General features: G+C 45.7%; 1 protein-coding gene across 8 annotated transcripts in view; it reads right to left on the reverse strand.

The window, feature by feature from the left end:
• Positions 1-265: 265 nt before the first annotated feature.
• The window catches only part of HLCS (holocarboxylase synthetase), a 209566-nt gene continuing 187644 nt past the window's right edge, over positions 266-22187 (reverse strand). For all 8 annotated transcript variants that reach the window (XM_055313524.1, XM_055313525.1, XM_055313519.1 and 5 more), the window contains 5 exons: positions 14694-14761; positions 12824-12984; positions 9190-9304; positions 6311-6524; positions 266-4370 (listed from right to left, as the gene is read on the reverse strand). In XM_055313524.1, coding sequence (XP_055169499.1) covers positions 4199-4370; positions 6311-6524; positions 9190-9304; positions 12824-12984; positions 14694-14761 — 730 coding nt within the window. In that variant the 3' untranslated portion in view covers positions 266-4198. The remainder of the gene's footprint in view (positions 4371-6310; positions 6525-9189; positions 9305-12823; positions 12985-14693; positions 14762-22187) is intronic.

A 22187-nucleotide genomic window follows, 5' to 3' on the forward strand; every position in this document is an offset into this window, starting at 1 on the left:
AGACTTGCTCGGCCCTCCAAGGGGCCTCCCAGGGAAAGGAATTCCTTTATGTTCATGGAAGCCCTTTCTAGAAAAGCCATTCCATTCATACCTTTGTAGAGAAGGGAACAGGGTGTGAAGGCTGAGGAAATCTGCAAGAGCTGAGTATTTTGCACCCCCTTACCCCCCACCCCTTTGTCCCTTTTAAAGTCCTATGGCCATGCCTTCCCCCTTGGTCCCTAAGGGCGGGAGAGGTTTATACGGCCAATGAATCCCGTACAAAGTCTACCCGAAGTTGTAATTTATTGCAACTGTAAGACAGGGTAGACTGGGGGCTGCTACAGATAAAATGGAATAAAAAGAACATTTCAAATAAATGCCGGCAAATGACAGTAGTTTAAAATCTTAGCGCATCGTAGCCCTTGGGTTATCGAAGATGCATTACGCAAGCTGTTCCTAAACTTAAGTAAGATATAGAAGGTTAAAATCTTGGGGAAAAAACTCAAAACACAAATCAAGCAGTTCTTGCAAAAGAATAAGAACAATTCTACAACAACAAAGCCTGTTCTTATAGTAAATATGCTGTTACATGGAATTTATTTTTCAATGAAAAACTTTACATTAAACCGTTTTATTACATTTATTTCTCACCTCAGTTAAAAGGGGTTTTTTTGACCTTGGGTTTTGCTCACTTTCCTTCTTTGGAGTAGTAGTAAGATTTCTCTTTTGTACGACACATAATCCATTTGTCAAAAATAAATCAAAAACAACAAAAACCCCCGAATTCTCAATACTTAGAAATACATACACCTCCCTTACTATGTAAAACTATTTATTTTGTAAAAATGTTTAACTATGAATAAAAATACTGTAACCAAGAGTAGTTGCCTCTTTTTAAAAACGAAACTTGTGGCAAAAATAACAATGAGCCCAAACGGTACAGAAAACCTTAAAGTTTATTTTGGTAGAGTTGCTTTTTTATAGGCATCGGTTTAAAGTAATGACTTTTCTGAGATGGTTCTTGGAAAAGGTAAAAATGCGAAGGTTCACACTTTTTTGCAAATTTCTGATGTGCATAGTAATAACCCAGGTGTTCTGCCTGTGAAGAGTGAACAGATCTTCCAGAAAGCAGGCTGAAAAATGTCTCCCCGCTGCAATCCTGAAACTGCTGGACGAGGCTGGCTTCTCTCCGGGTTCCCAGGCTCCAGGGCCGGGGCAACTGTGTAGGCCACCTCCGGGGCTGTACGTGGAGGGGGGCCCGGGGACTGGAGGCTGCATGCTCTCCCCGCCTGGGCCTGTGCACCCACTGGTTCCCACATAGGGCAAAGTCTGCAGCAGCGAACCCCACCCACTGCCTTGGCCCAGACACCAATCCTTCGACTGTGCCCGCACCCCGTGAAATCGGGGCTGGACACCCAGTGTCCCCAGGTGCTGCTTCGGCAGGGGCCACGGGAAGGCCTTCTGGAAAATAAAATGCGTACTGGAGAAAACTTCCTTCCTGAAACCTCCTTTCAGGGGTTGCTTCCCCACGGCTTCCCCTGAAATCCGCGGCCGGCCTGGAAGGGACAAGGTCTCGCCTTTTAACATGCCCGGGTAGCTGCTCCATGGTGCACAGCCTCTAACCTCGCAGGCAAACCAGATGCCCTGAAGGCGCATGCCCATCCTGAGCTCAGTTGCCACGTTTTTAAGATTAGGAAGAAAATGCAAAGTCCCTGTTAAGACTTTAAAGCTCCTTGAGATCAGAGATTGCCAGGTGCACCAACGCCCCCAATGCGTGAGTGTAGTGTAGCAAGCAGATAATTTCCCTAACGCTAATAGCTCTGGGTGAGATGCTTTTATTCAGCTGGTCTCTATGAAGCAGAATTTCAAAAGTCTTTGGTTCATATGAGGCAACAATCAGGTTTACGGGAAATGTAGCATCTGCTTCAAGTCTCTTTTGTCTCCCTCAAGACAACCGGGTGGCGGCACAAGTCTCAAAGGCACAGGGAAAGCGGTGCGCCCGGAACATCTCCATCTGCGCTGACGTGGCCACACATCATTAGTTTTAATTTACAGAAAGGAAATTAAATGATAACATTTTCCCCCCAAAGCAGAACTGTCTAGAATAGGACTTCAGCTTAAAACAACACATAGCATGTTTTTCATTAAAGAACCCCCCAAAGAAATTCAAACAGTAACAATGGCAGCTCTGAGGGATGACTTGCCTTATATTACAAAGTTTGAGAAATGAGACTTGCAACATTAGCCCAGAGATCTTTCCTCTTGATGATATTTTGCAGATGCCCTCTCAAGGGTGAGTCCATTTGGTGATTTCTGGGGGTGCCGTGGACTTTTGTTTAAACTTGTCACTAATTCCAAAAGAAGACTTGGACACTTAGGAGAGAGCAAGTTTTGTTTTTGGTTTTGTTTTGGTGGTTTTTTTTTTTTTTTTTTTTTTTTTAGAAAAATCATTCTAATTGAAGCCTTATTTGCAAAAATTACTTCTCCGGTTCTTTTAAAATGACATTTCCAAAAACCACACACTGGGTTGGTGTACTTAACTAAACACGCTATTTTCCCCCCTTCCTATGGCGCTGCTTGTGCCTGGCTGAAGGTAGGCAGATTTTTACCTGCCTACCTTTTCCTGAAAGCCACAAGTTTCTGGAATGAGCCTGACTGGGTAAAGCTGGATAAAGATGGTGCTAGTGTATAAGGAGGAGGATCCTGTTCAAAGCTGAGAGCCCCATCAAGTTTTCTTTCCACTACTTTCAGTTGCGACTGGCAGGAAGAGAGAAAAGTGGACAAAAATTGGCCTTTTAAGGACTGAAAAGTAATGTGTGTAATTCACAAGTTCAACGGAGATACGAGTGACATGGAAAAAGCATGGGGTACATCTGGAAATCGCAAATGCATATCAAAAGGTTTCCTTTCTTTTGTTCTTCCGTGGAGACTTTTAGGGCATCAGATCTTGAACATCTTCTTCTAAAGCTTCTCACACACGCACATGCGCGCACACACACACATCCCCCCTCTTCAATGACGGTGTTCAGTATCGGTTGCATTTTGTTTCTTGGCAATTTAGGAAAAGCGGAGCCAACAATTATGACTTACAAACAAAATGCCATGTATTTCTGCATTCTGTGCGCCACATGGTCTTTCAGGAATGCTCCAGATTTCAAAGTGAGCCTACAACTAGCTTAAGAGCGCCCAATCCTCCCTGGGGTGGGGCATGAGTGAGTCTTCGTCTCTGGCTGTTAGGGTCCAATTGTCTACCCCTCACACCCTCACGAGGCCTAATCCACACGTGAAGGATCTTGAACTTGATCCCATCACTTCAGAACATGCAGTAAATTCAAACTTACGGAAAGGGAGCTCGTAAATTACGGCCGACGTAAGTAACTGATTTCCTTTCCAAGGGTCACTGCACCCACACCAGTGACACCAGTCTCTGCAGCCACTGAGGCACGGTTATTGGACCACAAACCACCGGGCCCAGAGTAACGCTCAGAAGTCTTCCATCCCTTTTCTCATTAACAAAAAAAATAAAACAACGACCAAGTGCCAATGTATGTTCCTCTCGGAAAACGCCTCCCTGGACGCTCATAAACAGTGTTACCAAACCTCTACTTCATCGCTGGCCTGGGCCTGGAAGCTTTTTTGGATTTGTTTTTTAATAGTCTGGGAGTGAAGGTCTCCGCTACTGGGGAAACATCTGAATCATACCCTTGCTGTTTTCCAAATAAAAACTTTCTTTGGGGGGCTAGGAGGGGCAATAAACACACATTCGAGCCCAAGAAGGGAGAAGGATTTCACACCTGGGGTCGTGCTTCACCTGAACTAAGTCTTCCGCTGGTCATCCCTGCGCCCCGGGACATCTGCAAACACCAAGTAAAATGGTAATAGACAGAACCAAATTAGGGAATTAAGCAGATTAATTGGAGGGAGGGAACATTCGCCTACAACCCTAAATCAGTTTTCCAGGTCCTGAGGTTAGGAAAAAGCAGCAGGAATTGAACTGGAATGCTTGCTGCGGTGGCTTTGCCCGCCTTCCTGCTGCCCCGTGGCAAGGACAGCGGGCCCCAGGCAAGTGAGCCCCAGGCAGGTGGGTCCCAGGTGGGTGGGCCGCAGGCAGATGGGCCCCACGCAAGTGGGTTCCCAGGTAGGCAGGCCCCAGGTGAGTGGGCCCCAGGCAGGTGGGCCCCAGGCAGGTAGGCCCCAGGGAGGTGGGCCTCAGGCCCTGCTACTGCTGCTTGGGGATGATCAGGTTTCTCAGCATGTCGAAGGAGTTGCCATCGGGATGCACGGTCACCACGTCGCCATTCTCCTGCTGGACTTGAAGGAAGCCAGAGTCATCCAGGCCGACTATCCACACTTCCGGCCCCTCGAGGCCTCCCAGGCGGACCTGCTGGCCACTGGACATAAAGGACAGCAGAGGGTCAGTGAGAAAGGTAATGCGGTGTCTAGAGACAGGTAGCTAAGTCCTTACCCATCTGGCAGAAGGACTGGGGGAGGGGGCCCAGGATGGGGTAGGCGAGATAAAATTCTCTGGCTTCCACTGGTCCTCCGAGAACCGTCTTGATAATTACTAGAATAATCAGGGTGATGGAAATTCCAATAGGGAGTGTGGACTTTCTCCCAACTCCGATCATCTGGATGATGATTTGCACCACTTCCTCACCCTCCAGCACTTTTAAGAACCACTGTGCAATTCTATTTTTTTTTTTTTTGGCTGAGGCTAGGGAAGAAACAGCTAGGTTGGAAAGTTGATTTTCTAGAACGAAGCTGAGTATCATCAACTTCAAGTTAAACTCACTCTAATGCTGCTGCTTTTAATATTTTCCAAATGTACCTGTTGGGTTACATCCTTGTTAGATGATAATAATTATTATTTTAAAAGATTTTATTTATTTACTCATGAGACACACAGAAAGAGGGGCAGAGACATAGGCAGAGGGAGAAGCAGGCTCCCTGTGGGAAGCCTGATGCGGGACTCGATCCCAGGACCCTGGGATCACCTCCTGAGTGGAAGGCAGATGCTCAACCACTGAGCCACCCAGGCATCCCTAAGTAGTTTTTAAAATACAGGATCCACCCCCCACCCCACCCCATGCCAACTCATTTTTATTTGGAATAATTTTAAACCTACAGAAAAGTCGAGAAAATAGTCCAACGATCCCCAGAATTCCCCCTTCACTTATATTCACACCAACTGATAACATTTTCCATATTTGCTTTCTCTCTTCATGCACACACACATGCTTTTTTGCTGACATTTAAAAATAAGTTGCAGGCATCATGACACTTTATACTTAAATACTTCAGCATGTACCTCCTAAGAACAATCTCCCACAAAACCAGAATACCATTATCACCCTCAAGAAATCTAACCTCCACATAATAACACATCTAGTATATAGTTCATGTTTAAATTTCCCCATTGTCCCATTAATATCTTTTGTGGCTCTTTCCTCCCATCCAGGATCTAATTATGAATCACATTTTGCATTTGGTTGTCATGCCTCTTTAATCTCAAACAAATCTCCCACCTTCTTTTTATTATTATTTTTTTTTGTGTGTGTGTTTGAAGACCTCAACATTTCTGAAGTGTAGAGGCCTGCTGGAATACACCAGGGCTTCTCAAGCTTTGGGTGCATGTGGTGGTGGGCAGGCAGGCTGGCCGGGGGTGGAGGGAATGCCCCCCAGAGCATGTTAAAATACAATGCTCAGCCAGCCTCAGAGTTTCTGATTTAGGAGGCCCAGGGTGGAACCTGAGAATGTGCATTTCTAACCAGTTCCCAGGTGAGGGTGCAACTGGCTCCCGGAGATCTCACTTGGAAAACTGTTGTTATCTAGAATGTTCTCCAACTTAAAATTTTGTTTCCTCACATTAGGTTCAGCTTAAGCATGCTGGAAAGCTCTCAGGTGATGTTGTGTCCTTCCCTCGGCATCCCACCAGCAGGCACGGGACGCCCGTTCGTCCTGGTATTGCTGATGGTAACTTGCTCAATGTGGTGGACACCGGTTTTCTCCGTCAGAAAGGTAAAAAGTAATTATCTAGGGGCCCCTGAGGGGTGCACAGTCGGGTTGAGCATCTGACTCTTGGTTTCCGCTCTGATTGTGATCTGAGGGGTGTTGGATGGAGCCCTGCATGGGGCTTTGCGCTCTGCCAGAGTCTGCTTGAGAGTCTCCCTCTCCCTCTGTGCTTCTTCCCCCAGCCCACAAACACACACATTCTCTCTCTAAAACAAATAAATCTAAAAACTTTTTTCTAGACTTGTACTTACTTTCTTGTTTTAAGATACTGAACATTTTAAAAGACATTTTAAAAGAATGAAGACGGATCAGCACTGACCTGTGTACCCAATACTTATAATAAAGGGGAAGAACGCCATTGGGCCCTTTGTCCTGAAACGTGTCGATGAGCTTCTCCAGCACAGTCACAGTTCTGGCGATGAGCTCGTCGGCTCTTAAGGGCTTCAGCTCTGCCTTGTGTTGCTTATTGTATTCTGTGACGAGATCATTGATGCATATGGTAGGGTTACTGTTACTCACGTTAAATCCGCAGCCTGCGCAAAACCAAACAGTTGAAAAACATGAGCATCTCAACCTCTTGAGAACATCACACATTCTTCCCAGCCCCCTGGAAGACGTCACAGCCTTGTTCACTGACTGCCTGCTTCCTTTCTCTCATTGCAAGTTTATCATCTCTGGCCACTTGAAAAGGACTTATCGGGGCACCTGGGTGGTGCAGGGGGTTAAGCTTCTGTCTCTTGGTTTCAGCTCAGATGGTGAGATCAAGCCCTGTGTGGGGCTGCGCAGTCCACACAGAGTCTGCTTAAGATTCTCTCTCTCCCCCTCTGCCACTGCCCATCTCAAATAAATAAATCTAAAAAAAAAAAAAGAAAGAAACAAAGAAAGAAAAGAGAAAAGAGAAAAGAAAAAAAGGAAAGGAAAGGAAGATAAAAAAGAAAAAAGAAAAGAAAAGAAAAGAAAAAAGAAAAGAAAAGACAAGACTTATCTGTTTGGGGCCATCTTCCTTTTCATCACTCCCTTATTATCCTCATTCAAGCTACGACCCCTCCAACCTTGCTGCCAATCGGTCGGGTAAATAAACCAGCTAGATTCGACTCAATTAAACAGAAGCCATGAATGGGGCAAAGCTCCTTGGAGTGACCTCCGAAACAATACCTCATGTGGTCTAGCCAAGAACTGTAGCTCTGCACTGAGCCCAATAGAAAGTAAAATCTCCTGTTCCTTTTCCAACTTGAGTAACAAAACACATGCCTGAAAATAAGAATTTTATTCAAGTCTTAAGGAGTAAACTCTGGATTCAGGGATTTCAAACCTTGGTCATGGCACAACCCTCGGACACAACTTTTAATACTTTATCCCTGGAAGTCTCTGGTGTTACGGTTACGCCACTGGCAAGGGGCCAACCCGTGTTCCGTGGCTCGTGGCTCCCTTGCAGGCTCCCGACCCGGGGCTTCAGGAGAGGGAGTTACCAGCAGAGGGGTTTGAACAGGCTGGTCGCTGCTGTTACTTAATACCACCATCCTCTCCGGGAGAGTCGGAGTCTTCAGGAAGCCAAACCTCAGTTTTCAACAGGGCCCTGAATCAACCTCAAAGAGGGCTTCCATGAGAAATGAAATACTGCAAGCAGTGAGACTTGTTTTCAGGGCCTCTGAGAAAAAAAATCCCCAAATACTCGCCTCAGAGAGAATGATGATATTTATAATAACAGTATTCTTTGGTAAATGTTCTGAGTCATTTTCAGTGTGAAGGGAAGGATTGAATGGCCTCAGATTTAAAAAAATATATATATATATATACTGGCTATTAAAATACAAAGCAATGTAAATTACACCTGGAAAAAAAAAACAAGTAACTATAGTAACAAGGAAGAATCAGCAGTTGTTCACTTGTTCATTCATTCAACTGCACCCACAGTATGGAAGGTAAAGCATTAAATTAAGTGTATATAGTGCTGAAAAATCTCCCTTATGCTCAGAAAATTCAAAGTCCTGGGGAAAACAGCAACACTGAGTACTGCCAACTTAGGCTATGTTAAAGACATTTTTTTAAAAGATTTTATGTATTTATTCATGAGAGACCCAGAGAGAGAGAGAGAGAAAGAGAGGCAGAGACATAGGCAGAGGGAGAAGCAGGCTCCATGCAGGGAGCCCGATGCAGGACTCGATCCTGGGACTCCAGGATCACGCCCTGAGCCAAAGACAGATGCTCAACCACAGAGCCACCCAGGTGCCCCGAGGCTATGTTTTTCCAAGGACCAGAGGGCACCTCTGTTGGGGATCCTAAATCTTTCCCCAAAGACACCTCTTCTCCCCTCATCATCTCCCATGGCCTTAAGAATTTAATAAAAGCCATGAATTCCTTGGTTCCCTGAAGCCATCCCTGGACCTCCTTGATCTCTCTGGGCCCTACTTTGGAATATCTGCAATCTAGCCGAACGAACACATTTAAACATGGGATGCAAAGCTTGGAGGATCTGAAGCCCTTTGCTCAGAATAATATTCCCAGTTGGTAGCAGAGCTTGGAAACATAAGCTTTGCACTTTTTTGGCCGGTGCTTCCAACACACCATCATGTGTTTGCTGCCCGTTACTAATTAATTTCTGAACATTAAGTTCTCCTGGGCATTAGGGAGAAGCTGATGCTTGGATGAGCAGGAGCCTAACAGCTTCTGAAACCGATTCTGAATCCATCTCCTGGTCTGATGTGGATGTGCTGAGCGGAAATGGGATTCTATATCTCACCTTGACCAGCCTGGAGCTGCTTCTGCAGGTCAAAAAGAATTCAACTTTTTCATGGCCTGGGAAAGTCCAATTAAGAATGCAGGACCCCCAGGAGACCAGGAGACCCATCCTTGCAATTCATTTTCTTTTCTTCTTACAAAATGGCATATTAAATGTTTATTTTCACCATTTCTAATTCAACAAGATGCAGGCGTGTGGAGAGGTGTAATAAAAAAAAAAAAACCTGCTTGATGTGATACCAATTTGGTGGTTTCCATGGCCATAGACAGGAACGCTAAACCCCTGGAAGGGCTTTCAACCAATCTGGCCTGTTTTGCATACATATTGTGCTCTGCAACCCAAGACTCAAAGAAAAAGTAATCCCATATGATAATCCACTCTCCTCAACGTGGCCATGTATAAACCATCTTTATTTTTGCTTTTATGAATAAAAAAATGTGGAAACTTTAAAAACTTACCAATAAGTATATAAAATGTTTCTCCCAAAAGCGTCGAGTTAACCAGAACTCCACCAAGCTTCATGAGGTCACTGTAATAAATATCGTTGGGCCACTTCACTCGTAAGCTGATATCCTAAAGGAAAATCTGCACATGAATCAAGCAATCACAGGACACGGAGGGACCAGGAGAGCTCATCCAGCTACAAGGAAGATGAACGGGATAGTCTCGGATCTAACGGAACATTGAGATCTCATCCCCTCTTCTTGCTCTGGCAGCTAATCACTTCTTTGGGACAATCCAGTGGTAAAGGACCACTCTGGGGCTAGGAGAGAGACCTACAGAACACATCTGGCGCAAATCCCAGCACTCTCTCCACATCCCTGCATTGTTCATTATCCCATGACAGGCATAGGTCGTTTTACTGTGTTTCACCGACACCGTGTTTCTTAAAAATTGAAGGTTTGTGGCCACCCTGAGTCGAGCAAGTCTACTGGGGCCCATTTGTCCACGAACATTTGCTCACTTTATGCCTCTGTGTCACATTTTAGCAATTCTTACATTTCAAACTTTTTCAGTATTTGTTAGGGTAATCTGTGTCCAGTGATTAGAACTCGCTGAAAACTCAGATGATGGTTAGCATCACCCAGTGATTCATCAGTGGCATACAACACCCAGCGCTTTTAATTAAGGTGTGTACTTTTTTTTAATTCACCATTTTAATCATTGCACACCTAATAGTACCACAGCATAGTGTGAACTTTTACATGTACCAGGAAACCAAAAACTCCTCTGACTCACATTCTCGTGGGGATTTAGAACCAAACCTGCAACATCTCCAAGGTGTGCCTGTATCAACAGCCACCACCACTGAGTGCCTATCGTGTGCTAGGTGCCGGGGGCAGGGAGACAGGTATACCCTCAGGGAGCTCGTGCTGGAGAGAGAACGAAGCCCTAAATTAACCAATGTCACAAAAGGTGTGTAGAAATGTCTCAAGCTGGGACGCCTGGGTGGCTCAGTGGTTGAGCGTCTGCCTTCGGCTCAGGGCATGATCCTGAGGTCCTGGGATCGAGTCCTGTATCAGGCTCCCTTTGGGGAGCCTGCTTCTCCCTCTGCCTGTGTCTCTGCTTCTCTCTGTGTGTCTCTCATGAATAAATAAATAAAATCTTTTCTATTTTTTTAAAAAAGAAATGTCTCAGGTAGAATCCTAGAGAGATACAGAGAAGGAACATGGTTCCGCTGAATTATATCTGAAGGCCCCAAAGAACTGCCAACAGTCAGCAGGTAACAGAAACAGATTTGTTCTGTGGCTCGCTGCCTCTCCATCCTCGAGCAACCCTGGGCAACCAACCCTGCCTGTGCCCTCCCCCCATCACATCACAGTAGAATGGTCCAGGGGTGGACACTGCCTCGAGCTGGCCCACCCAGACCCCCACCTCCTGCTGTGACTCCAGCGAGGACACAGGGACCGAGTGAGACCCAATGGGTGCCAGGACTGCCAGGCCATACCATGGGTGGGTAGAGGATGAAAATCTGGATATATGGGGCTGGAAAAGAAAGAGACTTGGCAAAATAAAACCAAAAGGTTGCTGCGGAGCTAATGGCCTCCAGTCCCCCAGGGCTGGCTCGTTCTTCACAGAGGGCCAGCCGGGCACGGAGCCCATCTCGGCACTAGTCTGTCTGTTGCTCATACCAAGCCCCCATCCGGGGGGGTACTCGCTTCACCTCTGCTTAATGAGGAAGAAACTGAAGCTGAGAGAGCCTGCTTGGCTTGCCTGAGGTTACACTGGAAAGCAGCAGAGCTGAGAGTCAAACCCAGGGCTTTCTCTCAGTTTAACAAGCGAGGAGGCTACAAGGTCAAAATCAAAGCCAAGAAGAAACTAAACTAATTGAAATTTTAAATTTTATTTTATTATTTTATTTTTTCTTGTTTCCTACTATTTTTTAAAAATTTTTAAAATTTAAATTCAATTAATTAACATATAGTGTAGTATTAGTTTCAGAGGTAGAATTTAGTGATTTATCAGTTGCATAAACACCCAGTGCTTGTCACATCACGTCCCCTCCTTAATGCCCATCACCCCACCTTCCCTCCTGCATGTCCCCACCCCACCTTCCCTCCTGCAACCCTCAGTTTGTTTCCTTATTTTTTTTAAAGAAGATAATAATGCTTTAGAATACTCTGCATGAAATGATTATTTTTTGCATGTTTTTCTTAGCATTGTTCTTTTAAAAATTTTTTTAAATTAAATTCAATTTAGTTAATCTATGGTCTATTATTAGCTTCAGGAGCAGAATTTAGTGATTCATCAGTGACATATGACACCCAGCGCTTGAAGGTCCCTGGAAGGGAGGTGGGTGGGAGGATGGGGTAACTAACTGGGTGACGGGCATTAAGAAGGGCACTTGATGTAAAGTTTTAATTATTTTCCTAAGACTAATGAACCCGCTGCTAGGGTTAAAAATATTTCCCCCCATGACAGAAGTTTATCTTCTCAACTGCCTTCTGTGAGGCAAAGTGCCTAGCTCAGGGGCTGCAGGCCGACCTGTGAAGGTGTGTGACAGTCTGATGAGCCCCAGCCCTGCAGACACAGAGAACAAGGCTGCTGAAAAGCCTGGTGATAAAAGTCGTATTTCAGCATGTGTGCCGGGGACTTGATGGGATTGGGGAAACACATACCACCAGTCCTACGTGCAGTGACCATGAGGACACGACCACAGGGGAGGGGAGGACTGCTTCCCTGTCCAATGCCAAGCAGGCCCCTTTGAAAGTCATGATCTTAGCCTCTTACTTCAGGAATTAATACAATAATTGTGTGCAGCCTGACCAAGAACTGTAGGTGGGAGGGAGGCTGGGGGAGGAACCCCCTCTTTATATCCACGTGAAATTCTTCTAGGAAGGGACACATGGGTGGCTCAGCAGTTGAGCGTCAGGCTTCGGCTCAGGGAGTGATTCCAGGGTCCCCAGATTGGGTCCCGCATCAGGCTCCCTGCCTGCTTCTCCCTCTGCCTGTGTCTCTGCCTCTCTCTCTGGGTCTCTCATGAATAAATAAATAAAATCTTAAAAAAAAAAAAAAGAAATTCGTCCAGGAAAACTACATCCATCGCCCTCTTCCTTTGTCTTCTTCCTACTGACACTGAAGCCTCTGATGGTAACGACGAAGCAGACACCTGTGTCCCTACAGCGGGGAGCAGACACCTCACGTGAACCTGTACATTTCACCCGGGCAGCCACAGGTGAGGCTGGTCCTGCTGGGCACTGACCATGCTAAATGAAGACAGGGCTGAGAAGGTTGTTTAGGCATAAAACAAGCGTTTTCACCAGAAACCCCAACTGGCCTATCCAGCCCAATGTGCTCCAATTAAAGGGGAGGGGGAGAAAAACAAGGAAGACAAAAAAAGAGGCTTGCTCTAAGATGCTTGAGCAATCTAACAACAGCACAGAAAGGGAATTTTGGGAAATCAACCCATCCCAGGCAAGCCCAAGGCCACTCTAAAAGCTGACAGTGCTTTTAAAACTCCAGAAGGTGCCAGCTTTGCAAAGGGCAGGTGACAACTCCACATGCAGCGGTCATTCGGGCAGAGCCACACACCAACCCCATCTGAGACGTGCATGCAGGGGTGGGGATGTAAGATGAGGAAACCGCACATACCTGATACTCAGGAATCGACCTTACTGCCTCCACGACGGCCAGGGACATCAGATGCTGGATGAACGGGATCCTCTGTCCCAGCTGGGATCTCAGTGGGATGGAGATGAGCAGGGTGGACAGCGCGCATCCCATGGGGCTCAGCCAAGCATTCGCTCCCCGCCCTGGAACACAGGCCCCATCAGGAAAGCGGCCACCTCATCCCGTGACCAGAGTCGGACACACAGGATGCCAGAGACTGTGCCCAGGACTCAGAGCCACACGTGGAGTCAACCCACACTGTTGAAGATGCTTGGAGATTTTGGGGTTAACTCAAGAACAGAGAAGCTTTGTAAAATCCGATGCTTTGTTGCTGAACAAATTTCTGGTAAGTAGCGGACTGTCCTGCCTCAGTGAGCCTATCATTTATGCTTTGCTGATGCAAAGTCTAACGTGTCTGAACATGACTGTCAGCTTAATTGTCACCATCTGGTAGCACAGGCAAAAACGGAGACAGTGGGGAAACCGGGCTGGGTCTATCCTGGTCCAGGAGAGGTCCTGGAAGCCACATTCTAGAAGTGGCCCGTACTGGGGTGATGGTCCCACAGCCCTGTGAATATATTAAAACCCCCAGAATTGTACACTTTAAATATGGAAATGTGACGTCCGGTATGTGAATTATATCTCACTGTTACAAGGGGTGAAAAAAAAAGGAAGCTGACTTTAAAAAGTAATCCCTGATATTATCTCTCTGAGCTACTTTTCCTAAAAGAGAAATTGGGAAAATAAAATGATCCAAATGAGAGATATAATCAAAGTTCTTCTATGTCCTTTTTTTTTTTTTAAACCACCATATTAAGCCCTTCAGCTTTGGATAAAATGAATTTTCTCCTTGCGTTAGGTTCAAAAGACATGTTCAAAGGGAAGAAGTGGAAAACAGTGGATTTCTTATTTCATTGCTCCTTCTGAGCAAGGCGTAGAGCCTCTGAGAGTGAAAAGCGTATTTGGGGTGGCCTGGCACCGGTGGGGGCAAGGGCCAAGTGCCTCCTGCAGGACCACTGAGCATGGAGTCTGCTTGCATTTGGACCCCAGGTGGATTCCGGGAGGACGCAGGCTCTCGATTCCAAGGGTCAGCAAGTGGCGGAAGCTCTGAGCAGCCCATGGCTTCTCGGTGGTCACTTTATGAGTGGACACTGACCGCTGGCCAAGTGCCCGCTGCCTGGAACTTCCAGGGCAGCTGGGGTGGGGGCTGGCAGATGAGAGGCCTCTCCACGTGGCACTGAACAGGGGCAGAGAGGGCACCTCCCAGAGAACCTTCGGGCAAATAAATGTCTCTATAGCACAGTAATGATTCACACACTGCAATGCTTAGAATGTGTCAGAAAGAATTTACAAGATGTAGGTGACGGAATGTTAACACCATCCCCAGCGAGAGGGCACCTCGGTGGCTCAGTGGTTGAGCGTCTGCCTTCAGCTCAGGGTGTGATCCCGGGGTCCTGGGATCGAGCCCCACATTGGGCTCTCTGCAGGGAGCCTGTTCTCTCTCTGCCTGTGTCTCTCATGAATAAGCACTGGGTGTTATTCTGTATGTTGGCAAATTGAACACCAATAAAAAATAAATTTATTATTTAAAAAATAAAATCTTAAGTAAAAAAAAAAAACTATCCCCAGCGAATGTCTAGTGATTAATAACCATCTCTATTTGAGTCCTACCAAGACTCTGCCTTCTGATCAATCTCCCTCCCTCTTCCTCCGTTTTAGGGGGTGTGAAAGCAAGCGCTTCTAACCCGAGTCTTCTCCATGATCAGTACACACCCCCAGTGGCCAATCGGGCCACAAGAGTCACAGATTCTAGAAAACACAACAACAGCAACGATAACAAAAGATGACTGACCTTTGCCCTGGGTTTGGCGGACTGCGATGGCAATTAACCCCATTTCCTGCGGGATCTCAAACATCAACCTGCAAATGGTGGGAAAGACTGGTCAGCCAGAACCGGGACATGACAGCAGAGCCTGCAGCCCAGATGAAAGGAGGACCTGTTTGCGCTCACTTGCGGGTGTGCGCGAGTGACAAAGGGCTATCCTCCAGGTGTGGGGGGGGGATACTGACCCCATTCCCAGCCTCTGGAGTGATAACAAAGGAGAAAACACCACTGAATCAAGAAAGACCGCGGTAGGGGGAAGCAGGGGTCCCCGCCTGGGCTGTTAGCTCATTTAAGATGCTGTTAGAGGGGATCCCTGGGTGGTTCAGTGGTTGAGCGCCTGCCTTTGGCCTGGGGTGTGATCCTGGAGACCTGGGATCAAGTCCCGTCAGGCTCCCGGCAGGGAGTCTGTTTCTTCCTCTGCCTGTGTCTCTGCTGCTCTCTGTCTCTCATGAATAAATAAATAAAACCTTAAAAAAAAAAAAATAAGGGCAGCCTTGTGGCTCAGTGGTTTAGCGCCGCCTTTAGCCCAGGGTGTGATCCTGGAGACCTGGGATTGAGTCCCGCGTTGGGCTCCCTGCATGGAGCCTGCTCCTCCTTCTGCCTGTGCTTTTGCCTCTCTCTCTCTCTCTCTCTCTCTCTCTTCTATGTCTCTAATAAATAAATAAAATCTTAAAAAAAAAAAAAAGGCAGCCCCAGTGGCTTAGCAGTTTAGCGCCGTCTTCAGCCCAGGGCGTGATCCTGGAGACCCGGGATCGAATCCCACGACGGGCTCCCTGCATGGAGCCTGCTTCTCCCTCTGCCTGTGTCTCCATCTCTGTCTCTCTCTCCTCTGTCTCTAATAAATAAAAAAATTAAAAAAAAATGCTGTTCAATTCCGTTTCTTTGGAATATCCGATCAAGAAGTCCCGTCTTTCCTTCCGATGTGGCGTCCCTTCTCTGAGTGACAACTGGCAGCTCCTGACATTTGTTTCTACTTATGGTGCATTTCTGTCCAAACACTGGTACATAATCATAACAGAAGTTTCTGATTATTCAGAAAGCCAATATGGTGGCAGTAAAGCTGTTTAAAAGATACACCATCCCCTGAGAACTAATTATGTTTTAACTATAGTAAATAAATCTACACCTTCGGAGAAGTCCGGAGAACCTTGGATCATTTTAGACTCGAGTTCTGCTTTTAAAACGCTCTCATTTAAAAGAACGCAAACTTCCCTTTGGGGATAGGTAGAAAAGTGCCTTATATCTCCACCAAATGAGTCAACATTAACCTCTTTTTTTTTTCCAGAAAAGGAAAAGGGGGAAAAAAATCCCTCACACTGAGAATTTCCTCCCAGCTACTTTCTACATATTTTAACTCTGTGTTAGGAAGGCTTTCCACTGCGTTCCCAGAAGCTGCTGACCAGGTTCTGAGCGGGCATGGTTCATGGTAGGATTTATTAAAGAAAGCCAAAAAAATCAGGTTTGCCCACTGTCGGTGCAGCTGCTGGGGCTCTTGGAAATGCTTCTGGGGGACCAGTGCTGGAGAAGCTATTTGCATGGTGCTTCCAGTAACAGTTTCCAGGGTCCCACAGCAGCCCCTGTGTCAAGGAGAAAGGGCCCTCAAACAAGACCACATGTTCTGGGGGCTCTTTATCTGCTTTTGGGGCTTAGGGGAGGCGGTGGGGTTCTACAAATGGTAAGAGAAGAAACACACTTAAGAACAGAGAGAAGCAACAGTGTCTCCCTGTACATCACTGGCCAGCAGAGTTTGGCACCGGTGTGTGCAGACCCTGGTGACAAAGAGCCCAGAGGACCCCCCTCACTTGCTAAGAAGAGCCTGGCCACATCAGGCGGGGGCCAGTGGGTCCGACAGGCACAGGGCATTCCCAGCAAGCAGGCCGCCCCACCGTCTGTGTGCCAAGCCCACTTCCATCTTACATGAAGCACAGTTCCAGAAGTATTTCTCTTGGACACCATGAATAACCCATTGAGACCGACTGTTCCTATACACCGTGGGGCTCCCAGAATAAAGCGTCCTTTTCTTGGGTTGGACCAGAGGAACACAGAGAAGGAATCTTTGTCCACGCGGGGAGGGAACACTATCTTCTCGGAGCCTCGAGCTCTCCGGAAAGTTCCAGCAACCCCTTACCTGGGCTCCTAGGGCTGCGGTGGCAGCTAACAAACTTTTCCAAGGGAGTGGGCAGGGGGATGATGTGGCCTTTTGTGAGCAGCTTGCAAAAGCCCTCTCAACGGCAGGCGATCTAGGATGTTCTTTAAATAAACATGTAGACAGTAGACGGTCGAGTCTATAGCCAGTGAGGGTGATGGTGGAATTGGGCGAGGGGGTGGGGGAGGTAGAGAAACCAAACACAGACTTCTAGAACAAAGAGAAATGATTAAGGGAACATATGCACTCAACTGTTGGAGGTTTGGCAGCAGTTAACAGGGCATATTGATGAGAAGACGGGAGTTTGTGCAGCTGAAGGCCAAGAGGAAATTTCTGCAAGGAGGGGACAGAGAGGGAGGGAGGTAATGCTCACTTTGAGACAACGAGGGGCCGCCAGATTTATTTGTGCTATCTGAGATAAGTCTGGGGGCCAAACCACACGGCTCACGGTCAACAAAGAATCATTTATGAACTTCACGAATTCTGCATTTCTGAAAATGAAGTCGCCGGAGTGTGCTCGAGCAGAAAGGAGACACCGTAAATGCCTTTCCATCCTGAGCTGATGATGTTCTCACAAAAGGAAACAGAAAAAAGAAAAAGAAAAAAATTGGGGGAGCACTGGGTGGCTCAGCGGTTGAGCGTCTGCCTTGGGCTCAGGGCGTGATCCTGGGATGGAGTCCTGCATCGGGCTCCCCACAGGGAGCCTGTTTCTCCCTCTACCTGTGTCTCTCAGGAATAAATAAATAAAAATCTAAAAACGGGGGGGGGGTTAATCATCAGGTCCCTGCTGCTGTAGATTTTCTTTTCTCTTTTGCAAAGGCTGTGGAATGAAAGGTTTCTATGAATGGCAGCTCAGCGCAGGCCCTCGAGTTTGCTGACGGGGCATGCAGGAAAAGTGCTCCGTTTGCTACTCTCCTCTGCTCCTCTGGAACATCCAGACCCCAAAGGGTCGCTTTGCAAATGTGACCACTTTGGTTCCTGAGGACATCACAGCACCTAGGGGGAGCCCTGCCAGTGCGAACATCCTGGATTTCACCAGGTGGTTGGAATAAAGCTTCCAGGATTAAGACTAAGCTAGAAGCCAGGCCGGTATGACCCTGTGTGAAAATTCTGAATGAACAGAAACTTAAATTCAGACCCAGTCAATCCATTTGGGGGATTCAAACCTACGGCAAGAGTCCACACTCACCACCGTGCTATAAAAGCTAAAATGTGGGAGTAACATTCAGTGTTCGATAGGAGAATGCGGAGTACATTGAGGTATGTGAAGCCAAAGGGATAATTCACGGTCATTAAAAACAAGAGTGATGAAGAGTCTGTGGGAAGCAATGCTTGTGACACTCTACTAAATTTAAAAAGCCATATATAAAAACTACATATACGTTTATTCCACCTACGAAAAATTCATAGAAAATGGAGGGATTGAAATTTACTTAGGCTTTATTTATTAGGTCTTATTAGGGTGATTTTTTTTCTTTATTTTAAAACTTTTCCTTAAGATTAAGTGGTTATCCTTAAAAATTATTCTGAAAAATTCTGGTTAAAAAAAGCAGTTTTTATGTTTAGATATAATATTGGTAATTAATTCTTCATAAATATTTCAAAGAAAAGAATGAAAAGACCTGCTTTAAAATTAAATAAGACAATAAGTGTTACCTACAGCACCTATCATATTAGGAGCAAAAGTTTGTTTTATAGTATTAATGAAGAGAAATTCTTTTTTTTTTTTACAAAGAGAAATTCTTAAAACTAGTCTGTTCATATGCATCAGAGCTTAAAAATTTTATACCTTCTGACCCTATGACCATCCTTCAAGGAATGCATCCTAAGGAGTATTCAGGGAAATGAAATAATTCAGGGGCACAGTGGTTCATCACAGCCTTATAATGTGAAAAATCAGAAACAATACAAAAAAATCATAGCGTCCCTGCATGAACAACTCCCACGTAGCCATCTGTGGTAGAGGCAAACGTCCACTGGACTCCATCAGGTAGGTGATTTAATCACAAGCCAAATCCCTATACACAGCACGATTCTAATGATGTTTTAAAATCTGCTTTTTAAAACTGTTAAGCAATACAGCACCATATCAGCTCTGGTTATTTTGAGGAATGTAATTATTTGAAAAACTACGGAAAAGTACAAAGCAGAAAATAAGTCCCTCTTTTCATTAAAAGTGTATATCCTTCTGGACTTTTTCCCCTTTTAACAAATACACGGATATATTTTACAAAATAGGTTTCTGATGATTGGGGAAATTCTTTACTGTGGAGCTATTAAAATGATGTTGTGGATGCATAGTTATGGACTTTTTTAAAAAAGATTTTATTTATTTATTTGAGAGCGAGAGAAAGCACAAGCAGGGAGAGATGGAGAAGCAGGCTTGCCGTGGAACAGAGAGCCCCATGGGCCCAATTCCAGGACCCTGGGATCATGCCCCAAGTCGAAGGCAGATGCTTAACCTACTGAGCCACCCAGGAGCCTTAGTTAGGGGACATTCTTATTACACTGATAACTTGAAACATTTGAAAACAGCATGTCTGGTCTCATTTATGTAAGCTGTTCATGTGCATTTATAGAATACAGGACATACATCCACAGTGGTTGCTGTCCCCAGAAGCTGGAGGTCCTTACACCTGTCCCATTCAGTCTTTGGGAGGTAAGACTGCAAGCGGCTATTATTGTCTCCCTTACACTTTCCTGAATTTTCCAGTATTTCTACACTTGGAGTGGATTCATTTTATAATCAGGAAAAATGCTATATTTTTAAAAAGATATTTCTTTACACTCGACTCTGCTTTAAGTAGGGTAAGCATGCAACCGCCAGCTCACTGGCTGAACAAGCTCTTCCTTTTGAGAGATGATAGTTTTGCAACACAAGGGCAGCCGACCGACTGGGCTTTTACCAGGCTCACTGTGCGGATCCGCCTATAATGCACACGAAGCACGTATGGAGTGCTCCTTCTCTGGGGAGCACGTGCCCTGTGCAGTGGTGACAGGCTGAGTCTGCTTACTGTCCCTGCACAGACTCCCTCTGGGCTGGGGAGATGGTGTGCATGTGGCTGCTGGCATCCTTGGGGCGCGGGGGAGCTTCATCAACTCATGTTCTTGATGCACAAGTTGTGCCTTTTCACTGATATCTTCTTCCCCTGATATTTTCAGTTCTGACATCTCCTTTATTCTTAGCGTTCAGAAAGATACATTCTCTGCACCCCCTCCATACTTCCTCTCTATATGTGAAAAAGAACCCCTGATTAAGGGGGTAGGAATGAGGCAGGAGGAGGAGGATCCAGGCAGTCAGGCATTTATAAGTCACTATTTCTGATTTTTTAAAACTTCACTGGAAGATAAATTCCCACTATGCATAACCCCCACTGACATCTGCGTAGTTCAAAGGAAACAGCGCTAAATTTCATTTCAGGAACTTTTGAAAAAATATATTACATTGCAAACACCAACCATTATATTCGGGCAGCACTTTCTTTTTTTAAATTAAAAAGCTAAAATAATTTTTTGAAAAAGCTAAAATATCAAGATATGTGAGGTTTTAAAAAGTCTGATTCTATCAATGCAATCAATTTTTTTAAACAAAAAGTTGTCTTTGATGTAAGGATGCGCAGCGCTGTTTTTTGGAAAAAAATGCATAGCCATTTCTGTAACAACACGTGAAATGCAACAGGGAGTACATCACTCTGTGATGCGTGGGGATGCAGGGGTGACTTAATAGGCAGCAAGGCATGCGGGTGCATCCTGGGACTGGGGGGCCCACCTGAAGTCTGTTAAGGGATGCCGCTGGGTCAGACCCTCTGTTGGAGATGCTGTTTCATTTCCATATCTCCTAGCATACCAACCACTCCCAGGTTTCCAGCTACTTGTTCCCCATCTCCAACATCATGATCACACCTCACTACTGCTAAATCATTTCATTGCTCATAGGGAAGGAGTCTTGTGGATTCAGCTTTCAGAATGAGGCACCTGTCTAGCAGACCCAGAATTTATTGATGTTGGTCTGTATTATTCAATCAAGATGAACACAAGCCACTATTTCTTACCCCTGACCCTGCACCATAGATAACGGATGTCTGAGCATCATCTCCTTTTACCTTAGACGTGCAGTTACAAAATTCGCAGACGGACAACAAGGCTTGTGCAAACGGAGACCATCGTGGCACCCACAGCTACATCTATGACCATGTCCAACAGCGGTCCTGACCCTAGATCCTCACCCTCTGGACAGGAGCCTTTGCTGTACTCCCACCCACAGGAACTCAGACCATGGGCTAGGCCATCCGCTAAGAGTCACCAGATTACAGGATCTTCTCAACCCCCTCCCACATCCCTCCATACCCCCGCTCAGGCCGATCAGAGTCTATCCTCTGCAGCTGGATGTGGAGGGGCTCCACATGGAGTGTGTCCACAGCCATTACCATGAGACATCTACCCAACAGAGGGCCTTCTGCTGGGAGACACGGCTGCCATTACAGAAGACAGGACGCTGACGCATCTTGACCACATGGTGAGCAGACATCTGGGAACGCTTTTCCTACAGGCACTGGGTACACTTCCAACTTGGGCATTTGGAACTGATGCCGATTTTTTGCACGAGTGGTACTTCACACGCATTATCTCATCTAAGCTTCCCAAATCAGATGAGGACACAGTCTTGGACAAGCGAAACCATTTCTGTAAGGCCGCAGAGCCAGCAAGTCAGCAACTCAGATCAAGTTCTGGCTGGTTCTATGGCCCATGCTATTTTGCTGTTGTTTTCAACCTTTTTCTCTGAAATAATAACAGACTTACAAAAAAGCTGCAAGGATAGTATGAAGAATCCCTACAGGCCTTTACCCAGCACGCAGATTTCCCAAATGTTAACTTCTTACCACATAGATTGTTCTATCTCTGTCCATAATTTTTCCCCCTGAATTATGTGAGAGTTGCAGCTATCACACCTCTGTATCCTTCTGTATGTCTGTGTATAAAAATCAAGGCTTTATTTTATGTCATCAGAGCACAATGATCAAAATTGAGAACCTAGTACTGTGTTACAACACTGTTACCTCATCTGGGAGTCGGCAAACTTCTTCTGTGAAAAGCCAGATAGTTTAAATATCTTAATCTTTGTGAGCCATTAGGTTTCTGTTGCAACTGTTTGACCCTACTATCTGGGCACAAATAGCAGACACAGACAACATGTAAATAAGAAAATGTGGCTGTGTTTCAACAAAACTTTATAGACAAATTTAAGTTTTCATATATTGTTCGGGTGTCACAATATAGTATTTTTAAAAACTTAATAGGCTTTTTTTTTTTTAAAG

Source organism: Nyctereutes procyonoides, unplaced genomic scaffold (genome assembly GCF_905146905.1).
Source record: "Nyctereutes procyonoides isolate TBG_1078 unplaced genomic scaffold, NYPRO_anot_genome, whole genome shotgun sequence".
Classification (NCBI taxonomy): Eukaryota; Metazoa; Chordata; class Mammalia; order Carnivora; family Canidae; genus Nyctereutes; species Nyctereutes procyonoides.